The sequence below is a fragment of the Notamacropus eugenii genome, chromosome 6 (assembly GCF_028372415.1).
Source record: "Notamacropus eugenii isolate mMacEug1 chromosome 6, mMacEug1.pri_v2, whole genome shotgun sequence".
Classification (NCBI taxonomy): domain Eukaryota; kingdom Metazoa; phylum Chordata; class Mammalia; order Diprotodontia; family Macropodidae; genus Notamacropus; species Notamacropus eugenii.
The window spans coordinates 317,791,910-317,815,316 of record NC_092877.1 but is presented as its reverse complement, the minus strand read 5'-3'; the positions used below and the strand labels follow the sequence as shown (position 1 = coordinate 317,815,316).

At 47.8% G+C, this 23,407-nt stretch overlaps 1 protein-coding gene and 1 long non-coding RNA gene across 5 annotated transcripts; one reads left to right on the top strand and one right to left on the bottom strand.

Moving 5' to 3' along the window:
• The first annotated feature begins 91 nt into the window (after positions 1–91).
• PTPRN (protein tyrosine phosphatase receptor type N) lies at positions 92–22,809 on the top strand. Of its 3 annotated transcripts, XM_072617867.1 has the most exons (23): positions 92–3,197; positions 4,816–4,866; positions 5,123–5,236; positions 6,603–6,699; positions 7,439–7,712; positions 7,796–8,174; positions 8,657–8,788; positions 9,224–9,258; positions 9,651–9,916; positions 10,215–10,301; positions 10,661–10,740; positions 10,890–10,954; positions 13,440–13,658; positions 14,261–14,461; positions 14,581–14,728; positions 14,966–15,039; positions 15,518–15,595; positions 15,772–15,891; positions 17,165–17,331; positions 20,461–20,514; positions 21,118–21,182; positions 21,436–21,509; positions 21,989–22,809. In XM_072617867.1, the coding sequence occupies exons 1-23, from the start codon at positions 3,101–3,103 to the stop codon at positions 22,058–22,060; spliced, it is 2,949 nt and encodes a 982-aa protein (XP_072473968.1). In that variant the 5' UTR covers positions 92–3,100; the 3' UTR covers positions 22,061–22,809. The 3 variants fall into 3 exon arrangements, with proteins under 3 accessions (XP_072473968.1, XP_072473969.1, XP_072473970.1); XM_072617868.1 differs by lacking the exon at positions 8,657–8,788; XM_072617869.1 differs by lacking the exon at positions 21,436–21,509.
• LOC140509864 (uncharacterized) lies at positions 13,653–18,547 on the bottom strand. 2 transcript variants are annotated; one of them, XR_011968952.1, is made up of 3 exons: positions 17,967–18,547; positions 17,137–17,401; positions 13,653–13,958 (listed from the first exon to the last, which is right to left on the bottom strand). It is a non-coding gene; the product is annotated as an uncharacterized lncRNA (long non-coding RNA). The 2 variants fall into 2 exon arrangements; XR_011968953.1 differs by having other exon boundaries at positions 17,137–17,221.
• Positions 22,810–23,407: the final 598 nt, after the last annotated feature.

The window sequence follows — 23,407 nt, the reverse complement described above, 5'->3', positions numbered from 1 at the left end:
TATCTTTCACTTTGTTTTCCCAATGGATTTTACCACTATAAAATGGGGGAAGCATACTTAGCATTTTGTCTGGAAAAGATCTGGGGGATTTAGCGGACTGCAAGCTCACTATGAGTCAACAATGATGGGAGCTGCAAAGAAACATAATACAGTCTCGATTTGCATTGAGAGGCACGACTTCCAGAAATAAGGAGCCAGTATACTGCACTCTGTTCAGGCCACATTTGGAATATTGTGTTCATTTTGGGACCCCACAGTCTAGAAAGGATATTGATCAACTGGAAAGCATCCAGGATGGTGAAGCGCCTTGAGTCCATGTCAACCAAGGTTGGGTGGAAGGAACTAGGGCTGTTGAATGTGAAGAAAAGACAGGTGGGACTTAGGTATCTTCAAGTACAAAATTTGGAAGACAGTTGGAAGAAGGGTTAAGCTTTCTTTGTTTGACCCCCAGAAAGCAGGATTAGGGGATCAATGAGGACAATTTAGACTTGATAGTGAGATCACCTTTCCTGGAGGCCTTCAGGCAAAGACTGGATGACCACTTATATGTTGTGTGCATTCCTTTTCGGGTACTCGTTGGGGCTATAAGTGACTGCTGAGGTCCCTTCCAACTGGGAAATTCCATGGACAGGGACAAGGAGGGTTGGGGGGATGAAACAAATAAAGTCTTGAAGCCAGACAAACCTAAAACCTTCCTAGGCAATAGCAAATAGTGTGACTTGTCTAGAATATAGAATAAATGTAGGAATAGTTTGATTGTAAGCTTATCTGAGCTTCAGCGTTGTGCACACAGTAGGTATTTAGAATAACTTCATTGAATTAAATAGATTAATTGATGGGCAGTGGGTAGCCATTGGAGGTTTTAAAGCTAGGTGGGTGTGTGTATGATGTGATCAAAGCTGTAGTTTAGCAAAATTGGTGTGAAGAATGACTTGGAAGTGAGAGATTTGACATGAAGACCCATAATCCAGTTGAGGGTAACTGAACAGTTATGGAGAGCCTTAAGATTTGCCAAATGCCTTGGGGAGTTAGTACAATTTTGTCTCCGTTTTAAAGATGAAACAGGCACAGAGAGATTAAGTGATTTGCTTGCCTACTAAGTGTCAGAGGCGGTAGTATCTGGCCAGAGATTTCTGCTGACTCCAAGTTCTTGTAATCTTTGCCTTCTCAAATTGGTAGGGTTGGGGGAGGGGGGCAGAGGTGAAAAACATTACAAAGAAGGGAATAGCCAGAATTGGGTTTCTGAGTAGTTGAGAGAGAGAGAGAGGAATCCAAGATGACAAATTTGGAGGCTGGGCGAATTGCAGTAGCATTTAGTGTCAGAAATTACGAAGGCAGAAAAAGCTGGTTTGAGAGTGAGAGGTGGCAGAGAGAGATGATGGGCTGGGTTTTAGATAGGCTGAAGTGAAGTCTGACTTGTTCCTGTGTCTTGAATGCTTCTGATTTTTCATCCTTAGAGTCAGGTGTGTGACTGGGACAATCTCTGGGTTGAACTCCTTGCCTGTAAGTCACAATTTCCAACTTTCCCTTAAAGAGGAAGTATCCATCTAAAAGAATTAATAGACCTGCTCTATCTAGCACTTCTTAAACTGTGGGTTTTAGCACAATGAAGGGGTCTTGCGTGGAAAAATTTTAAGAAGCCCTGCATACCACCTCTATTATTCCCTTGGAATGATGGCCCGGATTCAGGCTTGATGGCAAAGACAAGTTAGTTTATCCTGTTTTGGTGGAAAGAGCCCTGGATCTGAGCTTGTCTCCATCTAACACTTTAGTAGCAAGTCACTTAACCTTGGCTGAGCCTTTTTCCTTTCCTGTAAAATGAAGATCTTGCCTGTAGCACTTACTCCACAAATTTGTGAGGATCAAAACACTGTGCAGACTTTAAGATACTCCAGAAATAAATTGTCAGGTATTATTGTGATTAGCTCATCAATAATTGAGAGGCACACCAATTTGGGCAAGTCACCTAACCTCCTTGAGCATCAGCTTTCTCTAAGAATGAGTATAAGGATAGTAGGGGAATAAACATTTACATAGTGCCTATTATCAGCCAAGCCCAGTGCTAAGTGAATTTACAAATGTTACCTCATTTGACTCTCACAACCTTGAAAAGTGGGTGCTATTATTATCCCTCTTTTACAATTGAGGAAACTGAGGTTAAGTGACTTGCCCAAGGTCACACAGCTGGTAAACTCCAAGACCAGCAATCCATCTACTGCACCACCAGCTGCTTCTGTTCTACTTATTTTAAAAGCTTATTGATAGCAGCAGGTTTGAATGAATCTGGCGTGGAGGAGAGATGAGCCCATTTCCAAGACAGTTGACTTGATAGCATTGTTGTTAGGAGCGCCATTTAAGATTGGGTAGAGCTGCCTTGTGCAAGTATCCAATGTGGTTAGGACAAAGTACATTGAGTCTCTCCTCAATTAGATCTATTTAAAGGGTCTCTGGCTCCTTGAACAGTTGCTTATACTTGAATGGGCACTAGCATCTTTACTATCCGAATGGATGATTTCGTCCTCATTTTTCCCGGTTAACTGTGACCTATTTCACTGTCAGGACTCCTGGGTTCTAGCCTGGGTGCTCTGTAGGATAACCTAAAGAAATTGCCTTCTTTTACCTTCCAGACTGCAGGTGTTAAAGGGAGATCTTTATGGAGACTGGGGTAGAAAGTAAATGTGAATGATGCAGAAAGCTAATTCACCCTAATTCGGTCGCACCTTGCCCCTCGTACCCCTGCCTCCACCTCTTCTTCCCATAGTTAGGGGTAGAGTCTGATGCAGAGGCTGAATTAGGGGTGTGGCTTATCTAAAGGGGTAGACGTTAAAAGGAGGGGTCTTCATGATGCAGACCCCCTTGAGGGCAAGGGTATGACGACATTGATGACGCAAAAGCCAGTCTGAGAAAATAAGGGATGGAGAGGTGGGAGAGTAGTCGCTGGCACCGTCCATGATTGGACAAGCAACACAGTGAGGGGCGTGTGAAACCCACCTCTGAAGTGGGTGGGGTGTACCGTGGCCCCTCCCGAGCCCCCCTGCGTCCGGCTCCCGCCAGTGGAGCTGCGGTGCTGCCGGGGGAACCTGCGCGCGCCGAGAGGAGGATGCAGCGGCTTCCTGGGTTCTGGGGCTTCCGATTGCTTTTCTGCCTCTTGCTATTGACCGCTCGCCTTGCGGGCAGCAGCGCCACCAGCGCCCACGGTCAGGAGGAAGCCTAAGGCTTGGGGAAATGGGAAGGGGGCGAATCCCAGGATAAGGGGTGTAGGGGGACAGAGTCCAGAGAGAAGGGTGCAAGGACTCGGGAAGGAACTGGGTGGGGAGGGGGGGGGGATGAAAGGAATAGGGGGAGGGAGCAAGGGGGCGTAGTCCTGGGGGTGGGGCCCGGGATACGGAGGCGGGACCTTAGGGGAAGTGGGCTCAGGAGGTGATGGGGCCTTAGCTTCAGAGAAGGGCGGGGGGGGGGGGGAGGGGGGGGGAAACAACGGGCTTCAGATTTGAAGGGTTTAAGACCGAGGCAAATACAACGGCCACAGCGAGCTCTGGAAGAAGTCGGGGACAGGAAAGTGGGGAGAAGAAAAGAGCGTCTCTTGGGATCGCAAAAAGGTTCCAGATAAGAGTTTGGGTATCCCAGGCTGCAGGAACCTGGGAAGCCGGTTAGCGGGGTTCAGGGGCTCTGAAAGAGAAGGCTGAGTGGGAAGAGGGACCAAGGTTTCCCAGGGAGGCCGAGTCAGTCCTATTCGGGGTCCCCAGCACTAAAGGGAAGCTGAGGGTGTAGGAGCCGGAGAAGATAGAGGGAGGAGGGGGTCTTTTCCCTCTTTCCCCCCTTCCCCCCATCCCCTGGGCCCGGCGCTGACTCATGGCTGAGAGGCCGGAGACAAGAGTCAGTCGCTGACTCACGAACTGGGGGCGGGGGCGGGGGGGGGGGGGCGCATGGGTAAGGGGAGTGAGCAGCCTGACTTCTAGTCTGACACCCCCCCCCCCTTTCCAGGCCGGTCCTTGTCTTTGAGGACCGAGGATGAAAGCATCCAGTGGCCGAGTGGGTTCTGACGTTGGGGATGATTAACAGGCCTCACGCAGATGCCTCGCCCATTCCCCTCCCCACCTCCCATCACCGCCCTGAGCAGCCGGATTCCAAACCCTCGGCCCAACCCGGTCCTGAACGTCAGCACCCTGGACAGTGGCAGAGTGTTCTGGCCGGGTTGTCGACTCTTGAGCAGCGCTGAGGACTGTCGTTTTCCTATCAGCCCCACAATTCTTGTTTCCCACCCCCAGAAGCCCCTCCTGCCCCCAAGTCCTTTTCCCTATAGGAGGGTACTGGTCTCCGCCCCTTCCACATTCCCATCCCCATTATTCACTGTGAGAATGGAAGACCCTCCCCATTTCCAAGCCCTCAGTGCCAGAGGCCTTACATCCCAGAAGGACCCTACAAAGTAGCTGAGCTAGTCTTCCTGTCCCACTAACCCCCAGTCATGAAAACATCCCCCATCATTGTCAATGTCTTGCAGGTCTCCTGAATGTTGTGCCCATAGGAGGAGCCATAGAATACTGAATGTGTGTAAACAGTTTCATTGTACATATGGGGAAACTGAGACTTTCAGGAATCATGTTGCCAAGATCCTGACCAGCCCTGGGTTTATTTAGGTCCTAATACTTTCTTTCCCCAAGGATTCCAGACCTCTTGCTGCACCATTTCTCTTATATATGCAACCCTCCCCTAGGATGAATCCAAATGACCTTCTCCACCCTTCCCTTTTTCCATCTGTATAACCATCTGATTTGCTTGACTGGCAATTTGGTGAACTCATCTGTCCATCCACAGGCTGCCTGTTTGACCGTAGGCTCTGCTCTCATCAAGAGGTCTGTATCCAGGGTGAGTGGAGAAAGGAAAGTCAGCCACGTGGCAATGAGAGCTATGGATGAGAAGAAGGGAAGGGAGGGAGTGGGAGCAGGGAACACTTGATTGTATCAAGAGCTGAAGGGGAGGAGTACCATCTCACCTGGTCTTCTGGGTGCATAGTTTTCATGCCCTCTCAGGAGTCAAGAGGGGGTGGTCCTGAGATTTTGGAATATATGAAATGTGGTACCTAGCCTTGTGTCCTAGTAATATCACTCCTTGTGCCCCTTAGATGGTTTGTTTGGACAGTGCCAGACAGGTTCAGGGAGAGTCCGGCCCCTGCTGCAGGTCACCTCACCCATCCTCCAGCGATTGCAAAGTGTGCTTCAGCAGCTCATGTCCCAAGGTAAGTGAGGTATAAAGAGCTTCGGTGGTGAGGGGCAGGAGTCAGTTAAGGGTGAAAGAAGTGAGTTGAAGCTTTTCTTGAGAAAGAGGTGTCTCTTCCCTCTCCTAATCTATCCTTGACATTTCAACCACTCTTACATCTTTAATCATCCAGTCTCTTACCACTGAGTGAAGTTAACTCAGCATTCGGGGAAATTTCCTTTTAATGGACACTAGAGGATTCCAGATTAGGACAGAGGCCACGAGGACCAGCATACATGCTCTTGATCAGCCCCACATTTTAGTTCTGCCTGAGCATCGGGACCAAGGACCTAAGAATTATTTTACTGGAAGAACTTTTTGTTTTGTTTTTCTTTTTATTATTTAATTAATTTGTTTTCAGTTTTCAATAATAACTCCCATAAGTCTTAAATTTTTCCCCCTCCCTCCTTGAAAGAGCATGCAATCTTATATGAATTCTACACATACATTCTTATTAAACACATTTTCACATTAGTCATGTTGCATAGAAGAATTAAAACAAATGGGAGAAACCATGAGAAAAAACAAAACATATCACAAGAGAACACAGTTTGCTTCATTCTGTATTCTGTTTCCATAGTTCTTTCTCTAGATGTGGATGGAATTTTGCCTCATGAGTCCTTTGGGAATGTTTTAGGTCCTTGCATTGCTGTGAAGGGCTAAGTCTACCAGAAACAGTCCTCGAATACTGTGGCTTTTACTGTGTATTATGTTTCCTGGTTCTGCTCATTTCACTCAGGATCAGTTCATATAAGTCTTTCCAGGTTTGGAAGAACTTCTTTTAAAAGATGATTTGCAAGGTCAGAGGAGACTACACAGGGAGGAGAAGAAAGGAGAGACATGGGGTATATATGATTCATTATATGCTGGCTTATCAGGGAGATAAAATTAAGGAGCCCTTACTTATCAAGGGAGAGACAGAAATGAGAGCTGCTTCAGGATCAGCAGAAATCATTTTAGAAGAACCCAGCATGGTGGTACTATGACCTCTGCTCAAAGGGTAGGCTGAGGCTAGTCAATTTCTTGAACTCAGAAATCCTGAGCTGCAGTGGAGCTACTTAATAAGTCTGGCACCAATATGATGGGTCCCCAGAAGTGGGGACCTGTGAGTAGACACCAACCTGGATGAGATAAGGAGATTCTATCTCAATGAAAAACAAAGCAAAATAACAGAAAGATAGTTTAGAAGGAAGCATTCAAAGATAGATTAAAATGTACCCATCTCAGCTGACCCTGAGTCCTCCTTCTCTTCTTGGTCTATATTTTCTTCAGCATACCTATTGGGAATCATTTTTAGTCTCATTCTTGTTCTCTGGATAAACTAGCCTGTTCCTCTACCTCCTCAGGCCTATCCTGGCAGGATGACCTCACTCAGTATGTGATATCCCAGGAGATGGAGAGGATCCCCCGGCTTCGACCGCCAGACCCTGGCTCCAAAGACAGGTAAGGCCTGGGGACATGTGGGACAAGGAGAGCACTCACCACCACCCCCAGCTTAGGCTGATGGATTTTGCGGCCCAGCTGAAAGGGTTTTATGCTGAAAAAGGAGAGGGTAAAGGATCTGAGAAAAGTACAGGAGATTATGGGGCCGAGTCAAGGTTGTGGCATGGTTTTGCCAATCTCAGCCAGCCTGCTGTCACTCCAGGAGTTGACTATTGGTAACAAGGTAATTAACTGCCCTTCTGCTTACCCCTCATTTCACATGCATATATGACATTCCTGGTCCATGAAGAGATGGGTCGTATGGATGGCAGTTCCTGGTGCTCAGCTCTCCTTGTTGGCCTCTCCTGTACTGAGGAAGGGAGGGACATAAATGGGGAGACAAAGAGCATTGAAATACATATAGTAGACAATGGCATGGTGGATAGTGGGCATCTTAGTGACCTCGAGCTTTGGAACCCAGCATATGATCCTGCTGCCATGATCGGGAAGGAGAAATTTGCCCTCCCTTCTCCACATCCTCACACTGTTTGTTCCTAGCAGCTGCTTTTGTGGGGCCCAGGAGACCAGATCAAGGGAGGTGTTAGCCCAGCCTTGCTGCCTCCTTGTAGTGGAAGTCACATGTATTCAAGGCCCAATCTCTTCCTTCAGTTAACTCTAGGGCCCCCAGTAGCATTGCACTTCCTGCCCCACCTGCTACCTGTCTGTCCTTCCCCACCACACACATTGCTTTCCTCCCCAGGTCCAGTCTGGTATCCAGGAGACCTGCTCTCCCTGGGGATTTGCTTCCACCTGGCTCAGCCACAGGCTCCACCCCTCCAACCCAACAGCGACTTCAGAGGCCTCTGCTGGGTGGGGGTAGGGGTGGGGGTGGGGGTGGAGGTGGAGCTCTGCTGCCTTCCCTCCCAGCTGAACTGCTGCCTCCACTCCTGGAGCATCTGCTGCTGCCCCCACAGCCCCCACTCCCTGCCCTGAGCTATGAGCCCACACTGCTGCAGCCCTACCTATTCCACCAGGTGAGACCCAAGAGCAGCCATTCCTTGGCCTCCCATCACACCCCCAACTTTCTTCTAACCATAAACTCTGCTTTCCCACACAGTTTGCCTCCCAGGAAAGTTCCCGGGCCCTGGAGAACTCTCCAGGGTTGGTTACAGTCGTCCCTCAGCCAAAGGCCGAGGCCCCAGCCTTCTTCAACAGAGCTGCTTCTAAGAATATGTTTGGTGCCCATCCCAGCCTTTCCTACAGAAACCCTCCGGGGCCTGTACCTGCTCAACTGTTCCAGGACCCTGGACTTCTCTACCTGGCTCAGGAGCCCCCTGCCTCAGTCAGGGTCAAGGGTCAAAGGCTACAAGAACAGGGAGGCAACAGCCAGGGAGGAGATTCTCCAAAGACCTATGGGGAGAAAGGGACAGGGGGCACTGGAGAGCGGGAACCAGAGCCTCCTGCTTTAGCATCCCTATCACCAGGGCCCCAACCAGGTAACTGAGTCTTCTACCTGCTCATCATTCTACTCTCCCATTCCATCTTTCTTCTTTTTCTTCCATCCATCTGTCTTTCTCTTCTTTCAGTCAGTTGTCCCCATCTTATGGGGAGCTCAACCTGTCCAGGACTGTGACCCCTTAGAAGAAATCCAGAATGCCTCTAACCCTTTTCACATAAGTAGTTTTCTCAGAATCCTTGGAGATGGACTGGGGAGTGGATTGGCTTCCTCAGTATGTCAGCAGAAGCTATTCATCTCTAGGTCCTCCTCATCCACTCCTCTGCATCCCTCATACCTCTGGCACCACATCCCTTCCATGCCCATCCCCAGCTCTAAGCCTTCTCTCTCTTTCTGTCTCTCTGTCTCTCTCTGTCTCTCTCTGTCTCTGTCTCTCTGTCTCTCTCTCTCTCTCTCTCTCTCTGTCTCTCTGTCTCTCTCTTTCTCTCTGTCTCTCTCTTTCTCTCTCTTACTCCTTGGTAGATGTGCTTCTACAGAGACTGGCAGCAGTACTGGCTAACTATGGGGTAGAATTAAAGCAACTGAATCGAGAGCAACTCACCAGCCTCTACGCTCTGATGCAGCTGCTGCCCAAAGGTGTGGGGAAGAGTCGGGGTGAGTGTGCAGGTGGAGAGATCCAAGGTCCCTGGGAAATTCAGCTTTAGAGAGATGATCAGTGTTCCATGGCTACTATGCATAATGAGGAATTAGGAAGGAAATAAGGAGGAGAGGAGGAAAGCATATCTCATGGAAAGGGGCAGGATCAGAGCAAGGAAAGGCAAGATAGGAGCAGAAGGAATAGAAGGGTAGGAAGAGTTTAAGAAAAAGAAGAACCAAAGACAAAAAGGAAGGAGAAAGTGGAGGATGATGATAGGAAGGAACTGGTGACCAATGGCAGGGCAGTAATCAATGGCTAATGGGATTAATGAGACCCTAATCAATGACAGGAATATGTCAATGGGATAGATACCTTGATCTCAAGTTCCCTCTCTTCTCTGTGCTGGGTTCTCTTCACCTTAGCCTCATGAGCCTTTTCTATCCTTCCCACAGGTGAAGCTGGAAATACTGATGCTGAGACTAAGAAAGTAAGACAGAGCCCAAACTCTGCTGAACTTACCCCAGCACCATCCACCACCTTCTCATAGAATCATGGAACATTATCATTGGGAAGGATCTTTAGTTATTGCTTCTAATCCAGCATCCCTTATGTACAGATGGGGAAAATGCTACATAGAGAGATGGTCACACAGCTAATCAGAGGCAGAGCCAAGACAAGAACCCACTTCCAACTACTAGTCCAGGGTCTTTCCATATTTCATGTTGCTTTGTCACACCACCCCATTCCAGCCTCATTGTCTGGGGTACCCATGTGACAGGACTCTCAGAGTCCTAGATACAAGCATGTCAGGATTCCCTTTGCAATACCTCTACTAGTCTGGGCCAATCCCTCAAGTCTCTCTTTTCCTCTTTTGGACAGGTAATGGAAGGAGACATGCAGCACACAGTAGATAGAGTAGAATCTCCTTCTGCCATGGCTTCCTTGCCTGAACTCCCTGTTGATAGCACCGCCCCAATTCATGCCCAGGGGGCCAAAGTGGAAGGCCCCACAGAGCCACCACCTTCCCTTGTTATGCCTGTCCTGATGGAGAAGAAAAGTCCATTGAGTCAGAAAGGACTCTCTGGGGGAGATCAGCCCCCAGCTGCCTCTGCAGAGGAGTATGGCTACATAGTCACTGACCAGAAGTAAGAATTCTTGGGAAGGGAAGATGGTGGGAATCCAGAGGCAGGCAAGGGGGATAGAGGAAGTGAGACAGGTAGACTGCCTGCCTTGTATAAAATAAAGGCAACAAATCATTGTAGATAGAAAAGGAACATTAGTCCTGAAAGAAGATGGGGACTGATTGATGATTGGATGATGGGAGAGGGAGGCAGTGGCAGAGGCTGCTTATTGGGCTCTCGTTGTCATGGAATGAATGTCTCTCCCAAGATAAGGTAACTAAGAAGTCCTCCCTCCCACTTCCTCTGCCCACTCTCACCCCAGGCCTCTGGGACTGACTGCTGGTGTCAGACTGTTAGAGATCTTGGCAGAACACATCCACATGTCTTCTGGGAATTTCATCAATATCAGGTGGTGCTGATGCCCTGAACTTTTGGGTGAGGGAAGGTATGCAGAGGGGGAGGGGAGGTAGATAAAGAGCTAGGTAAAAGGCACAGAGTCTACTTCTTCTTCCTTGAGATGTTGGACATGGGATGGGTCTGGGGAGCAGCGGTAGCCAAAGTGGCTCCTCGTTCTCTCTAAGATGGAGCCATGTTGGGGGCTTGAGGGCACACTTCATAGGGGTATGTGCTCATTATCTAATCTACACCTGGCCTCAGATCTCTCATTGTTTCCCCTAGAGAGTTTAACCTTAGTCCTACCAAATACAGCTTTATCATCAGTGACTGAGCCTTGGGGGCTGAGACCATGACTTAGCTCCTGCCTTTCAGTGTGGTGGGATCAGCCCTCACCTTTCGAATCCGGAACAATGAGCAGAACATGTCTCTGGCTGACGTGACACAGCAAGCTGGTAAATGCCACCCCCAGCCCCATCTTGACCCCTTACTCAGGTCTGTTCACCATCATCCTGACTAACTCAGATTACCTAGAGGACATGATATGGGGCGGTGTGAGGATTCTTTTGGACTGAGAAAGGCCTAAGATGTCTCCTTCTTGTAGGACTGGTGAAGTCAGAGCTGGAAGCAGAGACAGGGTTCCGAATCGTGCAGACAGGGGTGGGCCAGGTATGCAAAGAAGTCTTTCTCTTTAACCTGGGGCTAATGCCAGTGTCAGTGTCTCTGGGAAATGTAGGAAGGGGTGTTAGTGGTACACATGGGAGACAGAAGTACAACTTAGAGAATGGCCTTAGGATCAAAGGACTGACACCTGAAAGGGACCTCAGAAGGCTCTAATGCCAGGCAGTTAATGAACATTTACTGAGCACTGTGATAAGTGATAAAGTATAAAGCTGATCTGCAACTTACATTATTATTGGGCAAATATAAGTTGAACATAGATTTTACGCACATGCACACACACACATACATACATACTACATATAGTGTACTGGTAATAAATTCAAATTTGAGGAGGGGAGAGCATTAGGAGGAATCAAGGAAGAGAGAAACAGAAAAGACAAACCCCAAGTGGTAGAGAGTTGTGTGATTTCGGATTCTTAGCATTTTCTGAGACTCAGACATCCCTCTATTAGTGAGGAATTTGGACTTCATGTCCTCTATGGTCCCTTCCAGTTCTGATATCCTTTGGTTCTGTGAAGGTGGTGATGGCCCAAGTGTTCCAGGGCCAGAGAAAAGACCCCCTTTCACACATTGTTCTCTCTACTACCAGCAGGGGGTGCTGCTGGATTTGCCAAATGAGAGCACCATCTTTGGGGTTTCTATGAGAAAGTTTGGGATAAAGGTGGAGAGAAAAGAGGGGAAACCTTGGGTCAGCTTAAGATAAGTTTGGTTTGGTTTGGTTTGGTTTGGTTTTTTTAGCAAGTTCTTTTATAACTACTTGGACTAAAATGAAAATACCGAGAAAGAGTGGACTGGGAAGCTTGCCTCCCCCTTCCATGGCTGAAATTCTACCTTTCTTTGCTTTGGGTTAAGCATCGCCTTCTCCGCACTTTTAAAATGTAGATAATCTTGGGAAGAACAATAGATGCTGTTTTTATACATTTGCATGACTGAGTTGATCATATTGGTAATGGAGATATGCCATGGCAGGAAGGCATTAGGGCCCAGAGTCTGAATACAGACTTTGACATTTATTGGTTGGTTGGCCTTGGGCAAACTGCTTAACCTCTCTTAATCTCATTTTCCTCCTGTGCAAAATGAGAGGATCAGATTAGATTAGAGGTTCTTAACCTTTTCTGGGTCATGAACCTCTCCCTGGTAAAAACTTATGGATCCCTTCTCAGAATAATGTGCCTAAATACATACAATTACAAATACGATTTCAAAGGATGCCAATTATATTAAAATACAGTTTACAAACTATTAAAAAAATAACTTAATGGGTGCCAGGCTAGTAACCCTTGGATTGGTGATGTCTGAGATGTCTTCCAGTTCTAATTTCTATGATAGAGGGAGGGAAGACAGTGTAGTTAGTTAGGAGAAAGCAGCCTGGACTTAGAGCCAGAAGACCTGAGTGTGAGACCTGACTCTGCTTCTTACTAGCTTGGGTAAGTCTCTCCTGAGCCTCAGTTTTTTCATATGTGAAATGGCAGGGTTTGACTAAATGATCTCTTAGGGTACTTCTAGCTCTGACAATCTGAGTAGAGCTGAGAGGAAGAAACTTGATCAACAAGTATTTATTAAACACCATCATCTATGTGCCAGGTACCAGCAAGAAAAGGTCCCAGATGAATTAGTCCCTCCTCTTTAGCTTGTATACTGTCAGAAATGGTACTCTTTCCTTCCTTCCTTCCTTCCTCCCTTCCTCCCTTCCTTTCTTCTTCCTTCCTTTCTTTCTTTCTTCCTTCCTTCCTTCCTTCCTTCCTTCCTTCCTTTCTTTCTTTCTTTCTTTCTTTCTCTCTCTCTTTCTTTCTTTCTTTCCTTCTCTCCTTCCTTCCTTCTCTCCTTCCTTCCTTCTCTCCTTCCTTCCTTCCTTCTTTTCTTCCTTCCATCTCTGGTGCTTAGCACATTTGTTGTTGCTGAGTTGTTTAGTCAAGTCTAACTCTTCATGGGTCCATTTGGGGTTTTCTTGGCAAAGATACTGGAGTGGTTTGCCATTTCCTTCTCCAGTTCATTTTACAGTTGAGGAAACTGAGGCAAACAGAGTTAAGTGACTTGCCCAGGATCACCCAGCTTGTAAGTGTCTGAGGTCAGATTTGAACTCAGGTCCTCCTGACTCCAAGGCTGGAGCTCTATTCACTGTGCCACCTCACTACCCATATATAAATATTACTGGTTATTATTATTATTGTTATTAGATGTTTATTGACTGACAACTATAAAGGAGAATCTGGGCACTAATTTTAATGACTTCACAATTTTTCCAAGTACTTGTCCTGCTTTTACCCTAAACCACCAAGCAGAGTGATGTTGGGCAGGGGACCAAAGAATCATCAGGGATTTGCTTTAACTGACTCCTTCCAGGAGTATCAGCTTAGTTTCTTAAGATTGAGGCTATGGCTTTTGTCCCCCCTGACAAATGAAAAGTGGATGGGCCTGGGAAGAGTGGCTTCTTCCTTTTCATCTCCCTTACAAAACACTGTGTCAACAGCGAGAAGAAGCAGCTGCAGTGCTGCCCCGGCCAGCTCGAGGGACCCCCCCACTTCGTTCTGTGCTGCTGACCCTGGTGGCCCTCGCAGGTGTGGCAGGGCTGCTTGTGGCTGCAGCCTTGGCTGTCTGTTTGCGGCAACATGGGCGACTTCGAGAAAAGGAACGCCTGGCAGCTCTGGGACCCGAGGGAGCCCATGCAGATACCACCTTGGAATATCAGGTCTGTGTCCCGAGGGCTACTCATGGGAGATGAGATGGGAGGAGGGAGGAGCTTAGAAAAGGCCAAGATGTACAAGCAAACAGTAGGGCATAGTATGGAGAAGATGAGATGGGAAGTTAGCTGAATCACCAATATCCTGCCTGTGAATATGTGTTAGCAGAGGCTCAATGTTGACCTCCCTTCTAGAGTGCTATGGAGTGAATGCTTGCATTGGGGATAAGGTGGTATTGAATAACTTCTCCCATCTCTTTCAAATCCAAGGTGCTATGAGTCACAAATCCCATTCAAATGAGCCTTCAGCTGTAAGAAGAGAAGCAGAAAAAATAGAGCTCTTCCCTCTGGAACTGTATTCATTTTGAAATCAACCAAACAGTAGACTCTGGAAGAGCAGGGATCATCCTGTCTGATTTGTTATCTCCCCCAAACCCCACCCATCACTCTATGCTCTGAAGGTTAGGGTTACTCATAATTATTTCTTCAATAAATAAACTATGGAACGAAAGATCCCAATACATAAAACTCAGATATTGATGAGGAGGCTAGATGTCTTTGGGCCCTACCGATGGCTTCTAAGCTTTGTCTCACTTTCTCTGGTTCTGCAGGAACTGTGCCGCCAACACATGGCCACCAAGTCTCTGTTTAGCCGGTCAGAGGGACCACCAGAGCCTTCAAGGGTGAGCAGCATCTCCTCTCAGTTCAGCGATGCTGCCCAGGCCAGTCCCAGCTCCCATAGCAGCACTCCATCCTGGTGTGAGGAGCCCGCCCAAGCCAACATGGACATCTCCACAGGACACATGATCCTGGTTAGGATGGAAGCAAAGGGGGCCACAGCAGGGAAGGTGGGGGCTGGCACATGAAGGGTTGAACTAGTCTGATGGGAAGTGGGAAAGAAGGGTACCAAGGTGTAGCTTCTACTCTCCAGTCATACATGGAAGATCACCTGAGAAACCGTGACCGGCTGGCTAAGGAGTGGCAAGCCCTATGTGCCTACCAGGCAGAACCCAATGCTTGTAGCATGGCCCAAGCTGATGCCAACCTCAAGAAGAACAGGAACCCTGACTTCGTGCCCTGTGAGTGGCCCCTAGCCCCAACCTATTAGGGAACTGGCCCTGCCCATTCCCCCTTTGGTTCCAGGGTTCCAAGTTGTTAGACCAAGGGGTGATTGGTTACAGGAGGACTTGAGGGAGTAGCCTGGGTATCCCAAAGCAGAAAACCCTTTCTTGGTGGAGGGGTTGGCTGGTGGGGGAAGTGCTAGTGCCCTGATGACCCAAAGATGGGGTGTGGCATGGGGGTGGGGTTCTGTGCAGATGACCATGCCCGAATCAAGCTGAAGGTGGAAAGCAGTCCTTCTCGGAGTGATTATATCAACGCTAGCCCCATTGTGAGTATTGAACTCCCCAACACCAGCAAAAAAGCCAACCCCAATTCTATTTCTGTTGTGAGCTCTTTTCTTTTCCCTAGCTGGTCATCATTTCTATCATGAAATCCACTTTGGTGTGACATTTATCCTGGCCCCAGCCCCTAAAAAGCCTTATCTATTATTATTCTAATAATGATAGCATTGATTCACCTTTAGAAAATGCTTTAATGCCTACAAAATGTTTTCCTCACAAAAGCCCAGTGAGAGTAGATATTGTAAATATTATCATCTCCATGTTAGGAATGAGCAAAACTGGGAGCCAAGATCATACCACTGATGAGGTTCAAACCTAATTGAACCCAGGTTTCTCCAAGTGCAACCTTCTTTCTGCTGTCCTACACAGGACAGCAAACTAAGGTTCAAACCCATCCCCACTGCCCCTGGTATTGTTACTTATTTCTAATTGTGATTCCCCTTCCTCATCATGTACCTCACATAGATTGAACACGATCCACGGATGCCAGCCTACATCGCCACTCAGGGCCCGCTGTCCCACACTATTTCGGACTTCTGGCAGGTGAGCTCCCAGAGAAAAGTGGGGATTAATAAGGAGGGCTGCCTTGGGGGACTATCCATATCTCCATCTGGGTGCAGCCTAGGAAATGGGAAAGTGGGCAGGGATATAATAGTGCAGATGCCCTGGCCCCCTGATCTACTGATCTCTCTGACACTGTGGGATCTCTTCTCCCTCAGATGGTGTGGGAAAATGGTTGCACAGTCATCGTGATGCTGGCACCCTTGGTGGAGGATGGAGTCAAGCAATGTGACCGCTACTGGCCAGACGAGGGCTCATCCCTTTATCATGTCTATGAGGTTGGGCAGGACCCCAAGAGACCATGGGAGGAAAGGGAGGGAGAAAGGAAGGAGAAAAAAAAACAGAAAGGGAGGAGGAAAGTCATGCATGCAGAAAAAGGAAGAAACAGAACCTGGCACAAACTTTTCACCCTCTAAAAAAAGAAGAGAAGGAGACTGGGATTAGAGATTCTCCAGCCCTTGACATTTATCAATCAGTTATTTCTTAAGGACTTGCTCTTTTGCCCAGCACTGTGCTGCATACCCTTACTGGGTCACCTATGGAGATAAAAAGAAGTTCAAGATATGACTCATGCCCTCCAGGAGTTTATAGTTTAGCTTGGGCGACCAGACACACGCATATGAAAAATTAACTAGCACTACAAGGCCTCAGTAATGGTCTGGAGAGGGATGTGTGGGTTATACAGCTCTTTAATGCAGGTCTTATTATCTCCGCTTTATAAATGAAAAAACAGAAGCTCAGAATTATTTAGGTGACTTTCCAAAGGCTACCCAGTGATGCAGAGGTGGGGAAGAACTGTATTCCAATCCTGGTCCTGTCTCTTGCTAGCTTTCCCTTGCCAGGGTCTCAGTTTCCTCACATGTAAATGAGAAGGTTGGACTACTAGTTAATCTCTAAGGACCATTTTAGTCAAGTCATCAAGCATTTTAATAATCAAGTATTATAGACCAGACTCAAGGGATACAAAGAAAGGCAGAAGCAGTTCCAGCCCTGAAGGATCTTGCATTCTAAAGGGGGAAAACCATGTATGTACAAGATATGTTCAAGGTAAATCAAAGGTATTCTAGCAGCAAATGCCATCACAAAAGCCAAATGAGTAGTTCAAGACAGTTCAGAAGAGGGAGAACAGACTCCTGGTAACCAGGGTAATTAAGAAAGACTTCAAGAAAGAGACTGGGCTTTAAAGAGTCCAGCAGATGAAAAGGGAAAGGTGAGGTGGTACACAGTCTTTAAAGCATTTTCTAAACGTGAATTAATGCTATAATTATTAGGATAATAATAGATAAGGTTTTTTAGGGGCTGGGGCCAGGATAAATGTCACACCAAAGTGAAATTCATGATGGCAATGATGACCAGCTAGGGAAAAGGAAAGAACTCAGAACAGAATGGGAGTTGGGGTTGACTTTTTTGCTGGTGTTGGGGAGTTCAGTACTCACAATGCGGGATCAAAAGTTAGAAAGTACAAGATACATACTTGGGACAGCAAGGAACCCCCCCCCCTCCCCATTAACAAAGAGGATCACCTGGAGACTGAGCCCCTTCTCCATGCAGGTGAACCTGGTTTCGGAGCACATCTGGTGTGAAGATTTCCTGGTGCGCAGCTTCTACCTGAAAAATGTGCAGTCCCAAGAGACACGCACCCTCACCCAGTTCCACTTCCTCAGCTGGCCAGCTGAGGGCACCCCAACCTCGACTCGGCCCCTGCTGGACTTTCGCAGGTGAGTACCAGGCCCTAAGATGCGGGATAAAGGAGGCCAGGGAAGGGATGGAGCCAGAAATAGATTTGGTCTGATTTGAGAGAAGGGAAGAGAATAGAAATTTAATAATTCAGGGTAAGCAATAGCACACGCATCCCTGGTCAGAGGCACCTAGAGCCTTGAGAGATCAGGATTAGGGGAAAAATCCTTCATGTCCCAAAGCCTTGGTAACACTGTCTACTACTTGGTTTGGAGATGAAGGGTAGGGGAGACAGCACATTTTGTGAAATGGAACTCAGAATGAGGCTCAGGTTTCAGTTCCCCACTATCTCCCAGCCTATCACTTTCATAACACCTAGGAAGCCCTGCCTAATAATGGGAGGGTAAGGAGTGAAGAACTAGCTGAGTCATAAGATCAGAGCTTAAGAGTTGAAAGGGACCCTAAAGGCCATCTAGTCCACCTCCCTCAATTTTCCAGATGAGGAAACTGAGGTCCAGAGAAGTGACTCACTCAAGGTCACACAGCTAATAAAACAGTAGAGCCAGGATTTGAACCCAGGTCCTCTGACTCCAAATCCATAGCTCCTTCCACTGCACCATGTTGTGTCCTGCCTTGGGGGCTCCCTCTCTGACATCTCACCCTGGGCTGCTCTCACCTCTCTGCATCCTTCAATCCAGGACTGTCTTCTCTGTGTCCATCTCTTCTCTGGGTCTATTTGAATTCCTTTGATTCCCCTGCCAGTCTATCTCTCTCCACTGCCATCTCTCCCTGTCCTCCCTGCTTGTTCTATCTCCTCAGTTGCTCTCCCTTTTCTCTCTGTCTCTGTCTCTCTCTGTCTCTCTCTCTCCCTCACAGCTGCCTGTGTCATTTTTGTGATCTGCAGCTAGTATTCTGACTTCAGTTGCATAGTCACAAAAGTGATCATTGGCAGGTGTGGCTGCCGCACGGACAGGATGGATGGGCCCCAGGAAAGCCCCAGCGGGCCACCTGAGAGGACAGGGCCCTGGGGGACCCTGACAGAAGGCAGGGAAGAGAGGGAGGAAAGATGTTGTTCTTGCTTCTTGGGGCTTTGCTGGATCTGTTTGGCAGGGGATGGGGTGGGAAGGAATCCCCACCTGGCCACAAAACCACAAAATCCATGGAGCTGCTCTTGGTATCTCTTCTACTACCACCTCTATGGGACACTCCCTTTTGGACAGACAGACAGAATGGTAGGGTTCATCTCCACAATCTTACTTACTGCCATATACATACATACACACACACACACACACACACACACACACACACACACACACACACTCCAGTCTGTATCCTATATTGTACCTGCCCTGAAAATCTCTAGGCATTGGAAAAAGAGAAAAGGGAAACTGAAGCTGATATAGGAGAGAGACCTGGGTTCAAATCCTGAGCATTTGGCAAGGTGTTCAGTGTTGTTCCTATATTATCTGACTCCCGTGCTGGAAAAGCTATATGGCCCCACTCACTCCCTCTCCCAGTAAGGTGGATAACCAGTCTCAGAAGGAGGTTAGTCCTGCAGGAGTCACCTACCCAAACCTGGCTCAAAGCTCTGTCCATCTGCCCCAGGGAACTGGGAGAGCCTTCAGAGACTAACTGAATAGGTCTTGTAGATCACTCACCTTTCCTCCCTAAACTCGAGGAAGATTCAGATTTGAGTTTAGCACTGCCAGTATAAGGGAGATGAGGGGGAGAGGGGAATCCCACAGAGACGATGTGTGATGAGACAAATGCTGAGTTGGTCACAGAGATAAAGCAAGGAAGAGCTATGACTGGAGTGTCAGAAAAGTCTGGGACCTAAATGAACCAAGAGTCATGGACATATGACTCAGACCCATAGGAACAGAACCATCTAAAATCTCATATTCTTTCATAAATCCAAATTTTTAAAATTAAAATGTTACTAAATGAAGGGTGTTTTTACAAGGGGACAGCTTGTACAGAGTCACACAGTATGCTGGAGTAGAAGGTCTTCCCACTATACTAATACTTCATCAGGTTTTGACCCCCTTAGTTAGCGAGGGATTCAGAGAAGTGAAGAGAGTTTGGGCAAGGCTGAAAATAGTCTGGAGTTAGGAGGAGTCGATGGGGAAAAAGAACCATCAAGTGATCTCAAGAGAGACCAAGGACTGCTCTCTGTGATGAGCTGGCCTGGAGAGGAAGGAACAGGGCAAGGGGGAGATTCCCATGGGGACATATAAGAAATCTAGAATCCTCCCAACATAGGGATTTTAGAGGCTTGGACTGTTCTCTCACCTCTAATTCCCAAAGGCAGGTGCTGCCTTCCCCAGTATCAACTGAACAGAGTCATGTCCTCCAGTGCTTACCCACTTCTCTTCCTTGCTCCCCAGTTTTCTCCTGTCCCCCTCCAATCCATCCCTGGGAATAGTTCCAGTGATTCCACAGGGGGTCTTATCAAGCCACCGGACAATTGAAGCCACAACCCAAATAGGATTAAACAGGGTAGCAATGGGAAGACGTTAAGGGCAATGAGGCACCTTGCCATGTTCTCCTGTGTTCATGGCAGGGCCCAGCCCTTCCTAGAATACCGTCATGTCAGTCCCTAATGATAGGAGACAACTATTCCTCCCTTCCCAGCTCTTCATGATGTGTCCTCAGCCCATGTCTTCAGATATTACTCTTCGTACAACCTGTTTTGGCCAAACTGGATTACTTAGCTTATCCTCAAATTCTATGTCCCATCTCCCCCTCTGTACATTTACATGAGCCATCCCCCACCTCAATGCCCAATTGAATGTACTTCCTTCTCTACCTTTTAGATTCCCTGTCTTCCCTCAAGGCTTAGGTTGAGTGCCTCCTTCCTCATGAAACCCTCCCTGATTCACCCAAATCCCACCCCCAGATATAAGCATTGTTCTTTTAATATGTCTAGAAGTCTTGGTCGAAGATCTTTCCTTTGTCCCCTTCACCACTCATCACCTTGTATTATACGTACCAATGGTGCCCCCTCAGCAGAATGTAAGCTCTTTTGAGGGCAAGAAACTGGGGGTTTTTTTCTTTTTCCTCCCAGACCTGGTCATGGGACCTCATGTGTAGTCAGCACCTAGTAAATGTTTGTTGAAATGAATGGAAGTTTTGTGACTCTGGCTCACACTTGACTTTTGTTGTAGGAAGGTAAACAAGTGCTACCGTGGAAGATCCTGCCCCATCATTGTGCATTGCAGGTAATGGGCTTCGTGTGTGTGCGCGTGCGTGTGTGGTATGCGTGTGCGTGTGTGTGTTTGTGCGCATGTGTGTGCATGCATGTGTGCACATGTGTGTGCGGGTGCATGTGTGTGCACGTGTGTGCGTGCATTGTGGTGTGTGCATGTGTGTGGTGTGTGCACGTGTGTGTGTGTGTATTTGTTAAGTGCAGTCAGGATAAGAGTGGGGGTGGGTGTTCATATTGTGTACCCCAGGCTGCTCCTTGTTCTAATCCCCTACCCCCACCCCATGGGCCCTTTCTTCTCCCCTTACATTGGGGTGGGAGGAGTGAACAATACAGGTAATGGAAAATTAGAGAAACCCTTCTCCAATAATAGAATTATTAATGCAGATGTTCCCAGAATAGCTTCCAATCGTATGGGAAGCCTCCCACAACTTAATCCCTGATTCCCATGTTTCATTTTCCTGAAAGCCTTTCTTTTAGCCTTTAGTGTCTGATCTCAACCCTCAAATCTCTGACCCAAACACACATTTCCAACCCCAATCTGATTTCTGTATTTCCTTCCCCTTTCAAACTGGACCTGTGCTCTCACCCCACCCAAACCCTCTACATTTCATTTCAGTGATGGAGCAGGGAGGACTGGTACTTACATCCTCATTGACATGGTACTGAACCGGATGGCAAAAGGTGAGGCCTTTTCCTTCCCTTTCCCTCACTTCTAGCTTGTCTTCAATAGCACATCTGAGTGGCAAACCTCCCTAACTTCTATCTGCAAAATCCAATTCTACTGCTGCATCTAGGGCCTTGGGAGGGACAGGTTGTCATCCCCCAGTGTTCTCTTCCAGTGTCTCTCTGGAAATGCCTAACATTGCCTGAGACCCTTCTTTCTCAGGGGTCTCCTCCACCCTCCCCAAATTTCCTATGTCTCCCCCTCTACCAGGAGTGAAGGAAATTGACATTGCTGCTACCTTGGAGCATGTTCGAGACCAGAGGCCTGGGCTTGTCCGCACCAAGGTGGCTCTTTTCCCTTTTGTCCTTGGGCTCATCCCACCTTTCAACTGCCCTGCCCACTCTCCCTGGCTTTCTTTGTTTTGGTTTTTGTTGTTTGTTTCTTGGAGGGGGAAAGGCAAGATAATTGGGGTTAAGTGACTGGCTCAAGGTCACACAGCTAGTGTCAAGTGTCTGAGGTCAGATTTGAACTCAGGTCCTCCTGACTCCAGGGCATGTTCTATTCCTTGCACCACCTAACTGCCCCTCTCTTTCTTTCACCATATGCGCACTTCTTGGCCCCTGGGACGCTGGTATAGCTGTTAAACACAAAGCAATCTGCATCCCCATCCCTGACTCTCTCCTGCATGTCTCTATCCTTTGATCCCAGCTATTGCTATCACCAGTCCCCAAATTATACAGCTCTTCTTCAGGGTAGGGGACTTTCTCTCCCCTCTGAGGCCTCCCACTGGTTCTCTAACACAATTCTCTCTCCCTCTCACCAGGACCAGTTTGAATTTGCACTGACAGCAGTAGCAGAGGAAGTAAATGCCATTCTGAAGGCTCTCCCTCAGTGAACAGCCCTGCTGCTTCTGCTTCCTGCCCCTCCTGTGGGCATGGTTCGATCCCTGTGTTCCTTCATGGTCTGTGCAAGCATCTCTGTCCTATGCCAGCATTCCCTACTCTGTATCTCCTGTCCCATTCTACCCTGGGCTGAACCTGAGCCCCTCTCCAGAAAACAGAGTGGGAGTCAGACCCTTCTCCTACATACCCCAGATCTCAGGGGTTCCCACATTCAGGAACCTTAGGCTCCACTAAAGGGCAGCTGTCTGTAAGATGAGAAGGGAAGGGAGGGCATAAACTTATACCTAAAGGCTTCCTCCTTTCTTCCTCTGCCTGGCCTCCCAGCTCCTGTCTCCCCAAGGGCCCCAAGGTCATGAGGGATTGCCTCTAAATTATTGTACACCTTTAGTATGAGCAAAAGTATTGGGGGTCAGGGGAGTTTCCAGCCTTGAACTCCACTCCTATCTAACCATCCTCCCAGCCCTACTCTCATTTTCCCACCTTATAAGAGCTTTAGCCCAAACAGCTGCTGCCCAACCTCCCCTTGGAAAGGAGGGAGTCCAAACTCTCTGCCCCAGGACTGAGGCTCTCTGGCATCCTGCCCTTACTGGGGTCATCCCTCTCCCAACCCCTCCCCCACAACTGACCGACCTCCTGTCTTCCTCTTGACTCCTTTTTCCTCCAGTGGTACATCAACCTTTCTAGAAAGATCTAATTTTGTATCTATGTGAATAAAGTCCATGTTTTGTCTGTGCAGCTGCAACTCTGGCTCCTGCCTATCTCTGTTTGCCTGACTTTCAAGGCCCCACCCCCAGCCTCTTGTCTCTCTCTCCCAGTTCTGGGACTTGATTACCTGCCAGCTTTATCTTCCTCTCATTAACAGAAAATGTTAATAGCTCTTTCCTTCGGTGCCAATGCATCAACCTCCTTCCTCTACCTTCCGGACCTCCTTGATGTCCTGTGGTCCCAAATATCACCCCAGTCTCTCTACCACTAAAGGTCTTTCATCCATGAACCTCCAAACTAAAGCAAAGTTTGTTTCATATACTTCTTAGCAAGAAGAGACCTTAGAACTCATTGAGTGTGGTGCTTTCATTTTACAGATATAGAAACTGTGGCACAGAAAGGGGAAATTTTCCCAAGATCCCAGGCAGCATCAGAGCTGGGTTTAAAACCAGAACCTGCCAGTTTTCCATTGAGTGTTCTTTTCACTACAACACACCTCTGAAACCAACAACCTGCCAGACAGATTCACTTGTAGTCCTACAACTATAAAATATGGATGCTGGTTTTGAGAAGTTTCAGTCAGGGGCAAACACAGCAATTCATCTTTTTTCTTCAAGCCTGCCCAAGCAGGTGGT

What these genes read in the sequence shown, in the direction of transcription:
- PTPRN (XM_072617867.1), top strand. Translation starts at nt 3,101, where the DNA reads ATGCAGCGGCTTCCTGGGTTCTGGGGCTTCCGATTGCTTTTCTGCCTC. An exon ending in ATACCACCTTGGAATATCAG is followed by an intron (nt 13,659 to 14,260) that starts GTCTGTGTCCCG and finishes CTGGTTCTGCAG; the next exon opens with GAACTGTGCCGCCAACACAT. An exon ending in CCCCTGCTGGACTTTCGCAG is followed by an intron (nt 17,332 to 20,460) that starts GTGAGTACCAGG and finishes CTTTTGTTGTAG; the next exon opens with GAAGGTAAACAAGTGCTACC.